At 33.9% G+C, this 12971-nt stretch overlaps 2 protein-coding genes across 2 annotated transcripts; one reads left to right on the top strand and one right to left on the bottom strand.

Moving 5' to 3' along the window:
- Nucleotides 1-5725: 5725 nt before the first annotated feature.
- BO95DRAFT_399735 (condensin subunit BRN1) lies at nt 5726-9024 on the top strand. The gene is made up of 3 exons (XM_025583830.1): nt 5726-5998; nt 6052-6637; nt 6698-9024. Exons 1-3 carry the CDS (start codon nt 5922-5924, stop codon nt 8699-8701), a joined length of 2667 nt encoding a protein of 888 aa, XP_025437205.1. The 5' UTR covers nt 5726-5921; the 3' UTR covers nt 8702-9024.
- A 536-nt stretch (nt 9025-9560) lies between these two features.
- Nucleotides 9561-11065, bottom strand: BO95DRAFT_374871 (uncharacterized protein; the record flags this gene model as incomplete). The annotated part of the gene is made up of 3 exons (XM_025583122.1): nt 9561-10091; nt 10145-10612; nt 10676-11065. 3 exons carry the CDS (start codon nt 11063-11065, stop codon nt 9561-9563), a joined length of 1389 nt encoding a protein of 462 aa, XP_025437206.1.
- Nucleotides 11066-12971: the final 1906 nt, after the last annotated feature.

Consider the following 12971-nt stretch of genomic DNA (forward strand, 5'->3'; position numbering starts at 1 on the left):
TGTACAGAGATTTTTATTTAAATATATAATTTTATATTAGACTTTTTTTTTTCCGAATTAGAGTCTTCGTCCGAAAAAATATACTATTTTTTTTATTATTAAAAAATAAGTATAGCAGCAACTATATTTATTAGTTATATAATAGATTTTAAAAAATATTAGTAAATAAAATATTTATTCTATCTGTAATAAAGATAGTAATCTATTTTATATTTTTTTATATTTTATTAAGTATTATTTATTAAATCTGTTTCTAAAGATTATTAATAATTATATAAAAATAATATTTTTTTTGCTATACAGCAGCTATTTAAATAGATTTTTATTTTATTAATTTAAAACTTGGTTTATATTATATTAATATAATTTTAATATAACTTTTTTTTAAAAAAAATATTCTATTTAGATAATAATTTATATAGTATAATTAATTATAATAATTTTTATATATAAGCTTTTAAGAAATTCTGATTAATTTTTTAATAAGTTTTTAGTTTATTATAAGATTTAATATAGTTTTTTTTATTTGTCCGACTAATTATATTTTTCTATTTATAATAAAACTTTATTAAAATTATTTAAAAACTTTTTTAGTTTTATTTTTTTTATTTTATTATATTTATTTAGTTTAAGGCTTTTTATTATATATTAGAATTTTTAAATATTTTATTTATTATTATAAATATATTTTTAAGTTATACCGTCTTAGTATTTTAAATTTTAATTTAAAAAAATATCTATTATATTATTTGTTTGTATAATTAATTATAAATATAAAAAACTTATTCCGGTCTAATAAAATAATAATTTCTATTAATTATAAGTTTTATATATATATTTAATTTAAATAATTTATAATTATACTTGTTTTTTTATTAAATAGTTTTATATTAAAATATTAAAAGTAGGATTTATAGTTCGGCTTATATAATTATTATAAAAGATTTTCTTCTAATTTACTATTGAAAGTAAAAGTTATATTATAATTTTATAATCTATTTATCTACTTTTTAAAAACTAGTTTTTATTTTACTATTTTTATATAAAGACTGATTAGCTTTTATAAAAAAAGTTATATATTATTATATATAATTATAAATATTATAGTCAGCTGTAGTTCTTTCTAATTTATTTATTTTATTATTCTAATAATTTTTTTAGTTTTATTTTATTTTATTTATATATCTAATCGGGCTCTGTCTAGGGCTTTTTTAATAAATTATTTTTAATATTATAAAACAAATAGATTATACTAATTAAAGTATATTTTAAAATAAAAAGAAATAGCTAAAGAGCTATTTTATCTGTTTATATAAAATTTTTTATATATATACTAAGCTAGCGCTAGTTTAGTATATAGCGTGTAAGATCTCAGATATTAACTAGTACCTAAAGCTAAGCTCTATATCAGGGCCTTGGTCCCATAACAACTTCGACAGTTTAGTTAGCTGTTTTTATACTAGTTTTTTAATTTTTTTAATCTTATTGGAAGCTTAATACTATATAAATACTAAATTTAGGATTTTTTTACAAAAATATTTTATTATATTTAAACTAGGATTTTATAGAGACTAGCTAAGATTTTATTAAAAATTTACTAGCTATTTAATATTATATTAACTTTAGAATCTTTATATTAGACAGAATTTTTAAGTTTTTTTTTATTTTTAATAGTAGATTAATAAAATTATATCTATTAAATTAATATTAAATAATAAAATTATAATTATTAAAATATATATATTATTAAACTTAATAATTATTCAGTTTTGGCTGCTTTATAAAAATCTAAAAATTTTAATAATCTAAAAAAATTTAACAGTATATAATAGTTTTTTAAGATATTAATACTAATATTTAAATAAATAGATAATAGTAAAAAGCTTTTAATCTGGGATTAAATAATAAGTTTTAATATTATTAAATTTTTTTAATTAAAATATAATAAAGTAGTATATTTTATAATTATCTAGCTAAAATAATATTCTTATTATATTTTATTAAAAAATATCTATTTTTATCCGGATTTTTTATAAAAAATTAAAATATTTTAATAAAAATATAGTTTTAAAACTATAAAAAAACTATTAAAATATTATTATTTTTTTATTAGTTAATATTACTCTTCCAGACTTCTTTCTATTCTGAGTATTTTTTAAAAGAAAGATTAGTAGTAATATAATTAAAAAATAATTTTTAATAAAATACTAATAAAAATTATAAAATTTTAAAAATATTTAGATTTTATAATATATAGTTAATATTAGCTATATAAAAATATTAGATATTTATTAAAAATCTATTAATATATTATATAAAAGTATAATATATTTTAAAAATTTAATATAATTTTAGTAGAAAATATATTTTAATAATTTAATATAAAAATCTGTTTTTTATAAATATCTTAATACTTAATATAAATAAAAAATATAAAAAAAAGTTTTTTAAAACAATAAGAATATTATTTAAATAAGTAATATAAAAAATATTTAATATATTATAAAAAGCTAAATAGATATAGTTTTAAAATATAATTAAAGTATTAATTAATTTAAAAAATATAATTAGATATTTAAAATATTTATAACAGATTTAAAAAAACTATTTTTTATTTATTTTTCTATTTAATATAAATTTAATAATATATATTTTAAATATTTAATTTTAAGAAATATTTAGCTTCTATAATTCTATTTAAAATTTTTAAAATTAAAAATAAAAAATAATAATTTTTAATTAAAATCTTATCAAGTCTTCTATAATCTATATATAATTAGAAAATTTTATTTTTTTTAGTATAAAAAAAATAAAGACTTCTGTAGAACTTTTAAAAAATTAAATTTATTTAATTAAATATTTTTATTAATATAATAATAAAGAGATTAGAACTTAACTTAAAATAAAAAATAAATAAGTTTATATAATAGAATTTTATTATTTTTAGATTAATAATATAATCCAAAAATCTATAAAAAGAAAATTATTAAAAATAATTAAAAAAAATATATTTATAAAATCTTAAAGCTTAAAAAATAATATAATCTTATTAAATCTAATTTATAAATAATTTAAGAAGATCTTATTTTCTAATAATTAAATATTTTCTAAAAATTTAATTATAATATAAATATAAATAAGATTTTAGCAAGCTTTTATAAATTTATAAAAAAATAAAATTTTTAATATTTAGATCTTATACTACTACTATTAATTTTATATAAATAGATAAATATATATATTTTTTTAAAATAATTATTAAAAATAAAATAAAACTTCTAAAAAAATCTAGATTATAATTAATAGCTATATAATATTTTATAAATAATTATATAATTCTTTTTAAATTAGTAGTAGTAATAAAGATTTTTTATATATTATAAATATTTATAATAAAGTAATTAAATATAATAATTAATAAAACTATAAAATAGACTATATTTAGATAAAATTATTAAATAAATTAATAGTTAATAAAATTAATCTTAGTATATAAATCCAAGTTTATATAGATTTTAAGTATATTTTTAAAATAAATAAATATATTAAAATAAATAGTAGTTTTTATTTTAGACTAGTTTATTAAAAATATAAAAGCTTTTTTAACTATTATTTTTTTTATTAATTCTAATTTAATTTTAATTTTATTTTTATAAAAATATTAGTTAGCTAAATAATATTTATTATTATATTTATAATAATAAAGAATTTTCTTTTCTAATTTCTTTTATTTTAAGAAGATTTTAATAAAAAAAGCTTATTATTAGATTATAAAAATTTAGATTTTCTAAAAGTTTTATTTAAATTATATTCTTATTTTTTCGGATTTTATTTTTTTTTAGTTTAATATATTTTAATAATAGATAATAATAAATACTATTTTCTTCTAAAAATCCGGTAGTTTTAGTATATATTTATAAATATATTAACTAAGTTCCGGTACCAGTTTTTTAAAAAAAAATTAATATATATTTATTATTTTATTTAGATTTAAAATAATACTTTAAAATATCTAAGTAAGAATAAAACTTTTTTAAATTCTAATTCTTTTATTAGTAGCCTTGTTTAAGCTGCTTTATAATATTAGATTATAAAATAACTATATTTTAAATAAAAAAAAACTATTAAATAAAATAATTTTATAATTTTTTAGTATTTTAATAGTTTTTTAAGAATTTTTTTTAATATATTAGTACTATCTTTGCTAATAGATAAAATCTAAATAACTAATTATAGTTAGAATTTTTTAATTTTTATATAATACTTCTAAAAAGTTTTTTTAAAAATATATTATAAATTATAAATCTACTTTGTTCTTTATTATAAACTAAAATAAAGAAAAAAAATAAAAATTTTCTTAAGTTTAATTTCTTTCTTTTTATATTCAGAAAATAAAGTCAAACTGGTATAGTATTATTATAATTTTATTAAAAATTTAATATTTTTATATTCTATTTATAATATTTAAACCTATTTTTTTAATTATTTTAATTATTTTAATTAATAAATAATATCTTATACTTTTTAAATATCTATCTAGATTAGATAATATAATTTAGAAATAAATAAAATATCTTAAAATAATTTTAAAAAGAATTTATTAGATAATATATTACTTTTTTTAAATAACTAAAAGTAAGAAAAATTAAAAATTATTAGAAATTATTTAATATAGTAGACATGCTGGTTAGATAAAATAAGTATAATAATTAAAAAATAATTTTTTACTTAATTTTAAAACTAATTCTTAAGAAATCTTCTTTTTTAAAAGATCTTAGAATAATATATTATATAAAAGAAAATAAGTAATATAATAATATAAACATCCGGATTAAAAGCCCAATAAATTTATATTAATTCTGAAACAGGCTGCTATAATAGTAGATATAGACTGCTGTAGCAGTAGGTATTATATAATAAAAGTATATTTTTTTATTTTTAAAAAGTTAACTATTTATAATATTTTTAAGATTTTAGAACTAGTTTTATTTTAATTAAATAAAATATTTGATAAACTAGTTATATAGCTTTATAAATCTACTCCAACTAATAATATAATTATTATATAAATTATACTAAAAATATCTAAAAATATGAAATAATTATAAAAGTATAAAACTATAATTAAATTTTTTTTATAATTATATAATTAGCCTATTCTTGCAGATAAAAATAGTATTATTTTATATTATAAAAAAATATAAAATCATCTTTAACCGGACTGTTTTATTTAAACAGAAAATTAATAAACTATAAGCTGGATTAAAAAAATAAAATATTAAAAATAAAAGATTTTATTACTAAATAGCCGGTTTAACTAGTCTTACTATTAGTAAAACTAAAAATATATATAAAAAAATTTATAAAATTAATTAAGTTAATAAAAATCAGCTTAAAAAATTAGCTGCTGGTAAGAGATAATCTTATTATTAAATATTATTTTACTGCAGTAAGTATAATAGAATTAAATATATATAAATAAAATATTTTATATATTAGAATATTAAATAAATATATTATTTTATTAATATATATTATATAAAAGCTTTATCTTTTTATAAAAGACTGTTTTGGTAGACGCGGGTGGCGGGTGGCTTACCATGGCGGGTGGCTTACCGATTACATTAACCACACTCAAGCTGATTCAGCGAGCGGGGAGATTGCGGTAATGGTTACTGTGGCGGGGCGGATGTTTTGTTGATTGTTTGTTTCGTCCCAGATGGAGGGCTGACTGGGTTAAAACGATAATCACCACACACCACCACACACACCGTTTCCTACGGCCCCATGGTACCTGATGCCGACTATTTGGCTCGTCTGACTCTTGACTCGGAACTGGCTCCCGTAGGGCTCTATATCCATTCGATTTCCGCCGTTCCTCTACAATCCCCTCCCCCACCAACGGAGACATCCTCTGCACAATGCCGCGCGTGGCTAATTCCAAGCACCGTCGCTCCAATGGTGGCGCATCTACCCCTCTCAAGAACTCTCCCATGAGGTTTGCACGGCTCCGTAACTATCTTGGTGGGAAGTACTGACGGACAGTCTTAGGATACCACTCAACGACGACATGGGAGAGAAAGCAGCGCGCATGGAGGCGCGCCAAGCTAGACATGACCGCCACATGGACCAAATCAAGGCTGCTGTCAAGACGCCTATGCCGCCTCGACGATATACTGGATACGATCAGAGTGCTAGTATGAGCCCCGCCACCCCTCGAGGCTCGGGGTATCGAGGGCGAGAAAGTGATGTGGGTGGACGCAGGGCAGTGACACCAATGAAGCGCGTACCAATCTTGGCCAACTTTGAAGAATGGATGAAAATGGCCACTGACAACAAAATCAATGCTAACAACTCCTGGAATTTCGCACTGATTGACTACTTCCATGATATGTCATTACTCAAGGAGGGGGATGGTGTCAACTTTCAAAAGGCTAGTTGCACGCTGGATGGTTGCGTCAAGATCTACACGAGCAGAGTAGATAGCGTGGCGACGGAGACAGGAAAACTACTAAGTGGCTTAGCCGACAGTCGTGACAAGAGAGCTCGCGAAACCGGAGCTGAGGGCGGCGATGGAGATGGGGCAGACGAAGACGAGGACGGAGAAGAAGGTGCCGTTCGAAAATCAAGGAGAAAGGTCTGTTTGCCCTCATAATTCTACTCGCAATCTTCTTGACGGTTGCTAACCCTCGCGAAGGCACAGCGATCACATGAAGCTACACTAGCACCATCCTTCTCCTCGCTCCAATTGAAAAAATTTGAGCTCGAATTCTCCGTTGACCCATTGTTCAAGAAGGCCTCCGCCGATTTTGATGAAGGTGGTGCCAAAGGGCTACTTTTGAATCACTTATCTATTGATGGGCAGGGTCGCATAGTGTTTGATAGCAGTGATGATGCGGCCGCGGCAACTGAAGCAAATTCAAAGGATGCAGACGATCAGGAGGCGGAATCACAGGAACCAGAACTACCACCATCGCCGTCTTCGGCCAGAAAAACGGCAGACACCATGTTTGAGGACAGCATGGAGATAGATATGACTCCCTTGGCGGAACGGTTTTTTCCAAACTTGGACCTCGTGGACAATCAGGACATCTGCCCGTCATTGAAGAACTTTGATCTCGGCGACCCAAGCGGCTCGTTAGACATCCCTTTCTTGAAGGCATCCGACGACTGGCGGCATGAGAGAAGCCAAGAGGCGGGTCCCGTGAGTGACGCGTCCGGTATCATGCTAGATGATGACAATGCAGTCGGGTTCGACGACGACGACGATGCCACGCTGGCTGGCTTCGATCTAGGCGGAGATGCTGGCTTTGGCGAGGGAGGTGAGGTCTGGGCCCGTGAAGCTGCTTTGGAGCCCATGCTGAAAGTGCATCGTGTTGATCGAGAAGGCGAGGATGATGCAGATGGCGAAGATATGGATCGCGATGATGGGGATGTCTATGGTATCTCTTTGACACACCAGCCAGATAACAGGGATCATGAAAATATTCTCAGCTACTTCGACAATGCCCTACAGAAGAACTGGGCAGGGCCGGAGCATTGGAAGATTCGCCGGATTAAGGAGCATGCCGCTGCAAGCAACGCCAACGTTGCGCCGAAGCAACGTAGAGAGAAGGAACCTTTCGAGATTGATTTCTCTATACCGCTTGATACTACTATCGGGGAACTAATCTATATGCCCGCCAGCTCGAATTCCACAATTTCTCTGCCTAAAACACAATGGAAAACAAAGGGTCGTAACCTTCTTCCGGACGACAAGCACTTCAATTCACAACAATTGCTTCGCCTCTTTCTCAAGCCGAAAGCGAGATTGGGATCCAAGAGATTCACGGGTTCAAAGCGATTTAACCACCGGCGACCTGATCAAACCTCGGGCAATGGGGAGATGGACGAGGCATTTTGGGCAAATCACAAACCGGAGGATGTTGCCGCTTCCGATGAGGGTGTTCCAGGGGCATATGACGCCAACTTCTTCGCGGATGATGATGGCCTTGCATTCCCGAACGGTTTCGACGATGACGATGACGAAAACCTCCCATTCGCTGATGCTAGAGAAATGCTTTCCCCGCCCGCGGATGGAGGTCCAGGTGCATCTGTAGGAGAATCTGCGGGAACGTCAGGCCTTCCCGCACTCCTTAACATGATGGGGTCAGCCCCTGGCTCCACATTGCCAGTTGGTGCTGGAGGATTTGGATCTCAACTAGTAACGCAAGGCGGTCGTCGGGCGCGTCCCGAATATGTCGCTTATGCTCGAGTGGCTAAAAAAGTTGATGTGCGTCGGTTAAAGCAGGAAATGTGGAGGGGCATGGGAGAGCGGCTGATAACAACATCCTCGTTTGATACGCCTCGTGAGGCAGATACCGTACCTAATGTCACCGAGGAAGCTACGCCTCAACACCCCGAGACCGAGACGCAGCCGATTCCAACGTCTACACCATTGGATAAAGGCCAAGAGGATGTTTCTGCGGACAGTACGCTTCGATTCACACAAATCATGAACTCACTGAAAACGGTTTACGCCCCGGAGAAGCTACGCGACATTAGCACGTCCTTTGGTTTCATCTGCCTGCTTCATTTGGCTAATGAACAGGGTTTAGTTTTGCAGAATGATGATGGTCCTAGCAGCCTTGGTTCTGGAAGGTTGGAAGAGATCTTCGTTACTAAAGATGCAAATGCGATCCTCGACGAGGGCAATGCATGAATGGAGAGTGTGATCGATAGTGCTACCACATGCACAAGGCCGATCACCGCGATATGAGGTAATGCTGATCCTTTCTGTGACATGCTTGGGTCTCGTGGGCATAGGCGCTCTGGATTGGGGATTCTTTCGTTAGAAAATGGGCAGGTGTGGCTTTCTTGGCTGTCTCTACCGGTATGCTGTTTTTGCGGTGCAATTTTCAATGAGAGAATCAGCTTACATCTCACGGCTGTCTTTATTGGCTGCGTTTTATTGTCTTCCCTGTTTCAAATGTCAAATAGTTTAGGCAATGCCGGGATGAACACTTACATATTCCCTCTTCACCTACCATAATATTGACATAATTGTTGATGATGCTTGCTTGCCTTTTCAATCAGGTGTCACATACTCCTTACTTTGTTCGTCGGCTTGAAGTACTTCCAACATCTGTCTCCAAGGCTCTGAATGCAGCAATACTGCTTCACAGTGATTAGACATTTGCAATTCCAATAACACAGAGCTAGGAAGTGAGACACTGTAGGTACATGCGAACGTGGTATCAATTCGAATTACGTATCAACAAAGAAAGAATCAGAAACGATTGAAGTAGATCGGCTCGAAAGGAAGCGGCAGTTGAGACCAACAAGGGAGTTGTGGGGAGAGGTGCGCACAGATCTCTCCACAAAATCGACTATCTAGGATTTGGAAGTATTGGGAGGTGCTGGGTGAAGAGGGAAGTAAGGGCAGGCTTATGCTCGATCACAACCGGGGCCTCCAGCAAAGCTTCCCAGACCTAGCATTCAGTATAATTGGTGTTCCAAGGCAGATACGTGTGGGTTTTATTCCATCCTTTTTCCGTCATGATTATCTCCAACTATCGAACTCACCCCCGGGGAAATCCAGGGCTCATGGGGCTCTTGTATGCCTCGGGGATAGGCACATTCTCGTAGGTAGGTTCGCCGGGTGCCGCCGTCATGTGATGACTTGAAGTAGTAGGGATCAGAGCATGTGCATGGAACTCTTCTTGAGCTGGCTGAGGGGTCGCATGCTGAACCCGGATGGGCGGAGGCTTGAGTTGGAAAGGTGCTTGGGATTTGGTCTCGGTTGGCTGGTAGGCAAACTGAGTAGCATATACCTCTCCATTCTCTGCTGCGGAGTAGGGATCTTGCGGGAAGGTGTCTTGGGGCATGCCAGTTGATACAATGGGCGCCTTAGGCGTATGAGGAAACCTAGGAGTGTTCGGCGCGGACTGTCGGAGCTGGGCCATGTACAAATCTGTTCTAGCGCGATCGCGGCGGTCCATGGACCTGGCCAGCTTTCCTTTGGTCCAGAAACGGTACGCAACGACCACATAGACCAGGAGCACCAGTATTTCCAGAACGATCTCAATCACAGCACAGACCAGTCCCCAATCCTGTCAGTGTGATTGTGTTAGCCAGACAAAATGAGAGAATGAGGTTAGCGTACCTGCAAGCGGCAAAGGAGCGCGTAATCAATCTGGTCTTGAAATAGCTGCTCTCGTTCGTTGTGAACACAAGACCACCCCCAGAGATCTTTGTTGTTCCCACTGGACTTGGAGTGCTGGAATATGGCGGCGGCCACAATCCACATCACCAGATCAAAGACAAAAACGCCAACTGTGATTGACGAATAGTATAGGGCAAACTTCTCCGCACGTTTGTGACCACCTTTCCAGTAGCCCCAGAATACTGCGAGACAGGCAAGCAAAGAGATACACGAAACCCCCAGCAGCAGATATTGCGGCCAAGGATTTGTACCAGTCTCCCATGGCGGGAAGGTATTCCGCTCAGGAATCGACTTGGTCGCATGGAAGACGGTTAGTGTTGTACCCAGTATCGTCAGGACGATCAGACTGCATCCAAAGTTGATGAAGCGGAGGAAAACCTTGGCCACGCGAACACGCAGTTTGATGCGCTAAATTATGCCCTCATCAGCATCTAGAGCGAACATGGCAGCTAGTTTTCAACTTTGACTTACAAGATCTCTAGCATTCTCCTTCTCGGTGACCTTTTCTTGCTTTTCCACGTAGAACTCTTCCCGAAAGGTCGGACTCAACGGATTGAGGGTTCTTCCTGGGGTGCCAGGAACTTTGAGTGCGCTCTTTAGACCCGGGGATGGGACGTCGTGATGCGAGGCATGGTGCGCCGGATCACTCGCAGCGACATATCCAAAACCCACGTCGGACACATTGGGGAGAGTTTGGAAGGCCTCAGGTGGGTCTGCGAATGGCGACTGTTCTAGATCTGCGGCGTGTGCAGGAGAATGAATGGTTTCTGCCTCTGCAAAACGAGTCACACGACAAGCTTTAAGCGAAGAAGTGGATGATTCAGAAGACTTCCGCTCCTGAATGGCGTTGGGTGGGAACATTGCGCCAGTATTACGGCCACTAACGATATCGATCGGGGACACAGCTTCATAAGTTTGAGGCAAACTTTTCTGGCTCTCTCCGGACATAGACATCAGTGAATGGGTTTGCAGTAGGCCGTATGTAGCAAGAGCTCGAAGGTATGAAGAGGCCAGCTCTCAACCTTGGGTCGCAAAGACGATTGAATAGGGTTGAAGGTTTGAAACAACCGAGCAAGTTATACAACAAGGAGCATCGAAATTGAAAATATGTTCTGATGGCGAGAGATCAAAACAATTCTTTTCTTCGGGGAGGAGGTAGTGCGAATTCCCAATCACCTTCTCTTGTTTGTTCGATGTTATATTGAGCTTATGAATGGTCGAGTACAAAATGGGGGCCCTGAAGCTGGGCTGGCAGTCAGACACGAATACAAAAGGAACTATGAGAGATGAGGGGAGAGGTAGGGAAAGCCGGGCCTGGGCAGCATGATCGCTTTGAATATCAATGAAGAGGTCCTAGCAATACCTTGGGCGGGGAGACATCCCAATAGCATTATGGATTAGATGTATGTGAAGAGAGCAATTAAGCGCCGACAAGGTGCAGCAAGGTGCAGCACAACCTGGGGCGAAAAGTGATTGGATGAGCAAGGAAGTCAAATTGAACCACTAGAGCAGTCGACCTGGCTCGTCACAGTGGAGACGGGGGACGCGATTCGCTACGAGCAAAGACCATGAAGAAGCCCTGGCTGTCACTTCAGATGCACGTTCCATCACCTGGAGAACAAATCAAATTGGGGATCTCCATGGACTGCCAGATGGGCTTCCCGATTGTGCTGGTGCCGAGCGCCAACTTTGAAACCTTGAAATGCTGCCAGTGCCAGGTGCCTGGCAGTGTAAGTTGACCATCTTCCACAATCAGCCAATCAAATGAGCTGTAGAACCGCTGGCCATCTGTAACCCGAGGGATTGAGTACCCGTGAGTACTAAGCTACTAGGCAGTAGGTACTCATCAGTATATACAGTACCGGAGAAGCGGGGAAAAGGATCATCACGTGTTAACTTACCTATTAGTTCTCTGCTATCCATGACTTCGTTATGTGCAGTACTAGTACTTACTGTACGGAGCGGAGTACTGTAGTTATAAGTAAGGTGACAGCTGCAAGTCAATCCTTTTCCATCACATCGTCACCTGAGCCCACTCCCTCTTCTTTCCCCTTCTAGTATACTATGTATGGAAGAACTCCGTAATTGATGTTCGTTTATACCTGAAGTCCTCCTGCTTTTCATTCTCATTTTCATTTTCTACTTCTCCTTCTCCTCATTCTCTCTTTCCCGTCTTCATCCATCGCCACTTTCTTTCTCTTCTAATTTTTCTTGTTCTGTCTTCCAAGATTGTTTTTGTCTCTCCCCCCCCAAGAATAAACTACACATCACGACGAATCACAACAGGGGTGAAAATCAATACTGTCACTAAAATACTTTGACAGAGCAGTGCTGCAAGAGCAGTGCTGCAGAGATACCTCTCTTCTTCAGAACACTCCATAGGATATTCACTGAAGGATGTGTGTGGTACAGTACACTTGAGCAGGGGTAAGTCGCCCGCGGCGGGCAGGCCCAGCTCGAGCCTGAAATGGTAGGCGGTCGGAGGGCACAGCCACCCAATGGCCCTCCACTGGGAATCTAGAAACCGGGTGTCAGCCCAGCGGTCTTCGCAGCCTTTGGCCCAGCCACGATGATATTTTCCAGTGTCTCAACCAACACAGCCTCGATCCCATTCCTCTGTATCTGTCAGATTGTTCAGCAACCGTCCCACCCCATTCCCCATGGAGTGAAGGCCTGTCCATCTAGAAGACCGTCTACCTACAGTTGATACACAGATTGTTTGTGCAGTCCAGTAGTCATATACTCATATCCTTAGGTATCTCGGTAA

The sequence above is a fragment of the Aspergillus brunneoviolaceus genome, assembly GCF_003184695.1.
Source record: "Aspergillus brunneoviolaceus CBS 621.78 unplaced genomic scaffold BO95scaffold_93, whole genome shotgun sequence".
Taxonomy (NCBI): Eukaryota; Fungi; Ascomycota; class Eurotiomycetes; order Eurotiales; family Aspergillaceae; genus Aspergillus; species Aspergillus brunneoviolaceus.

What these genes read in the sequence shown, in the direction of transcription:
- BO95DRAFT_399735 (XM_025583830.1), top strand. Translation starts at nt 5,922, where the DNA reads ATGCCGCGCGTGGCTAATTCCAAGCACCGTCGCTCCAATGGTGGCGCA. An exon ending in CTCAAGAACTCTCCCATGAG is followed by an intron (nt 5,999 to 6,051) that starts GTTTGCACGGCT and finishes GGACAGTCTTAG; the next exon opens with GATACCACTCAACGACGACA. An exon ending in TTCGAAAATCAAGGAGAAAG is followed by an intron (nt 6,638 to 6,697) that starts GTCTGTTTGCCC and finishes ACCCTCGCGAAG; the next exon opens with GCACAGCGATCACATGAAGC.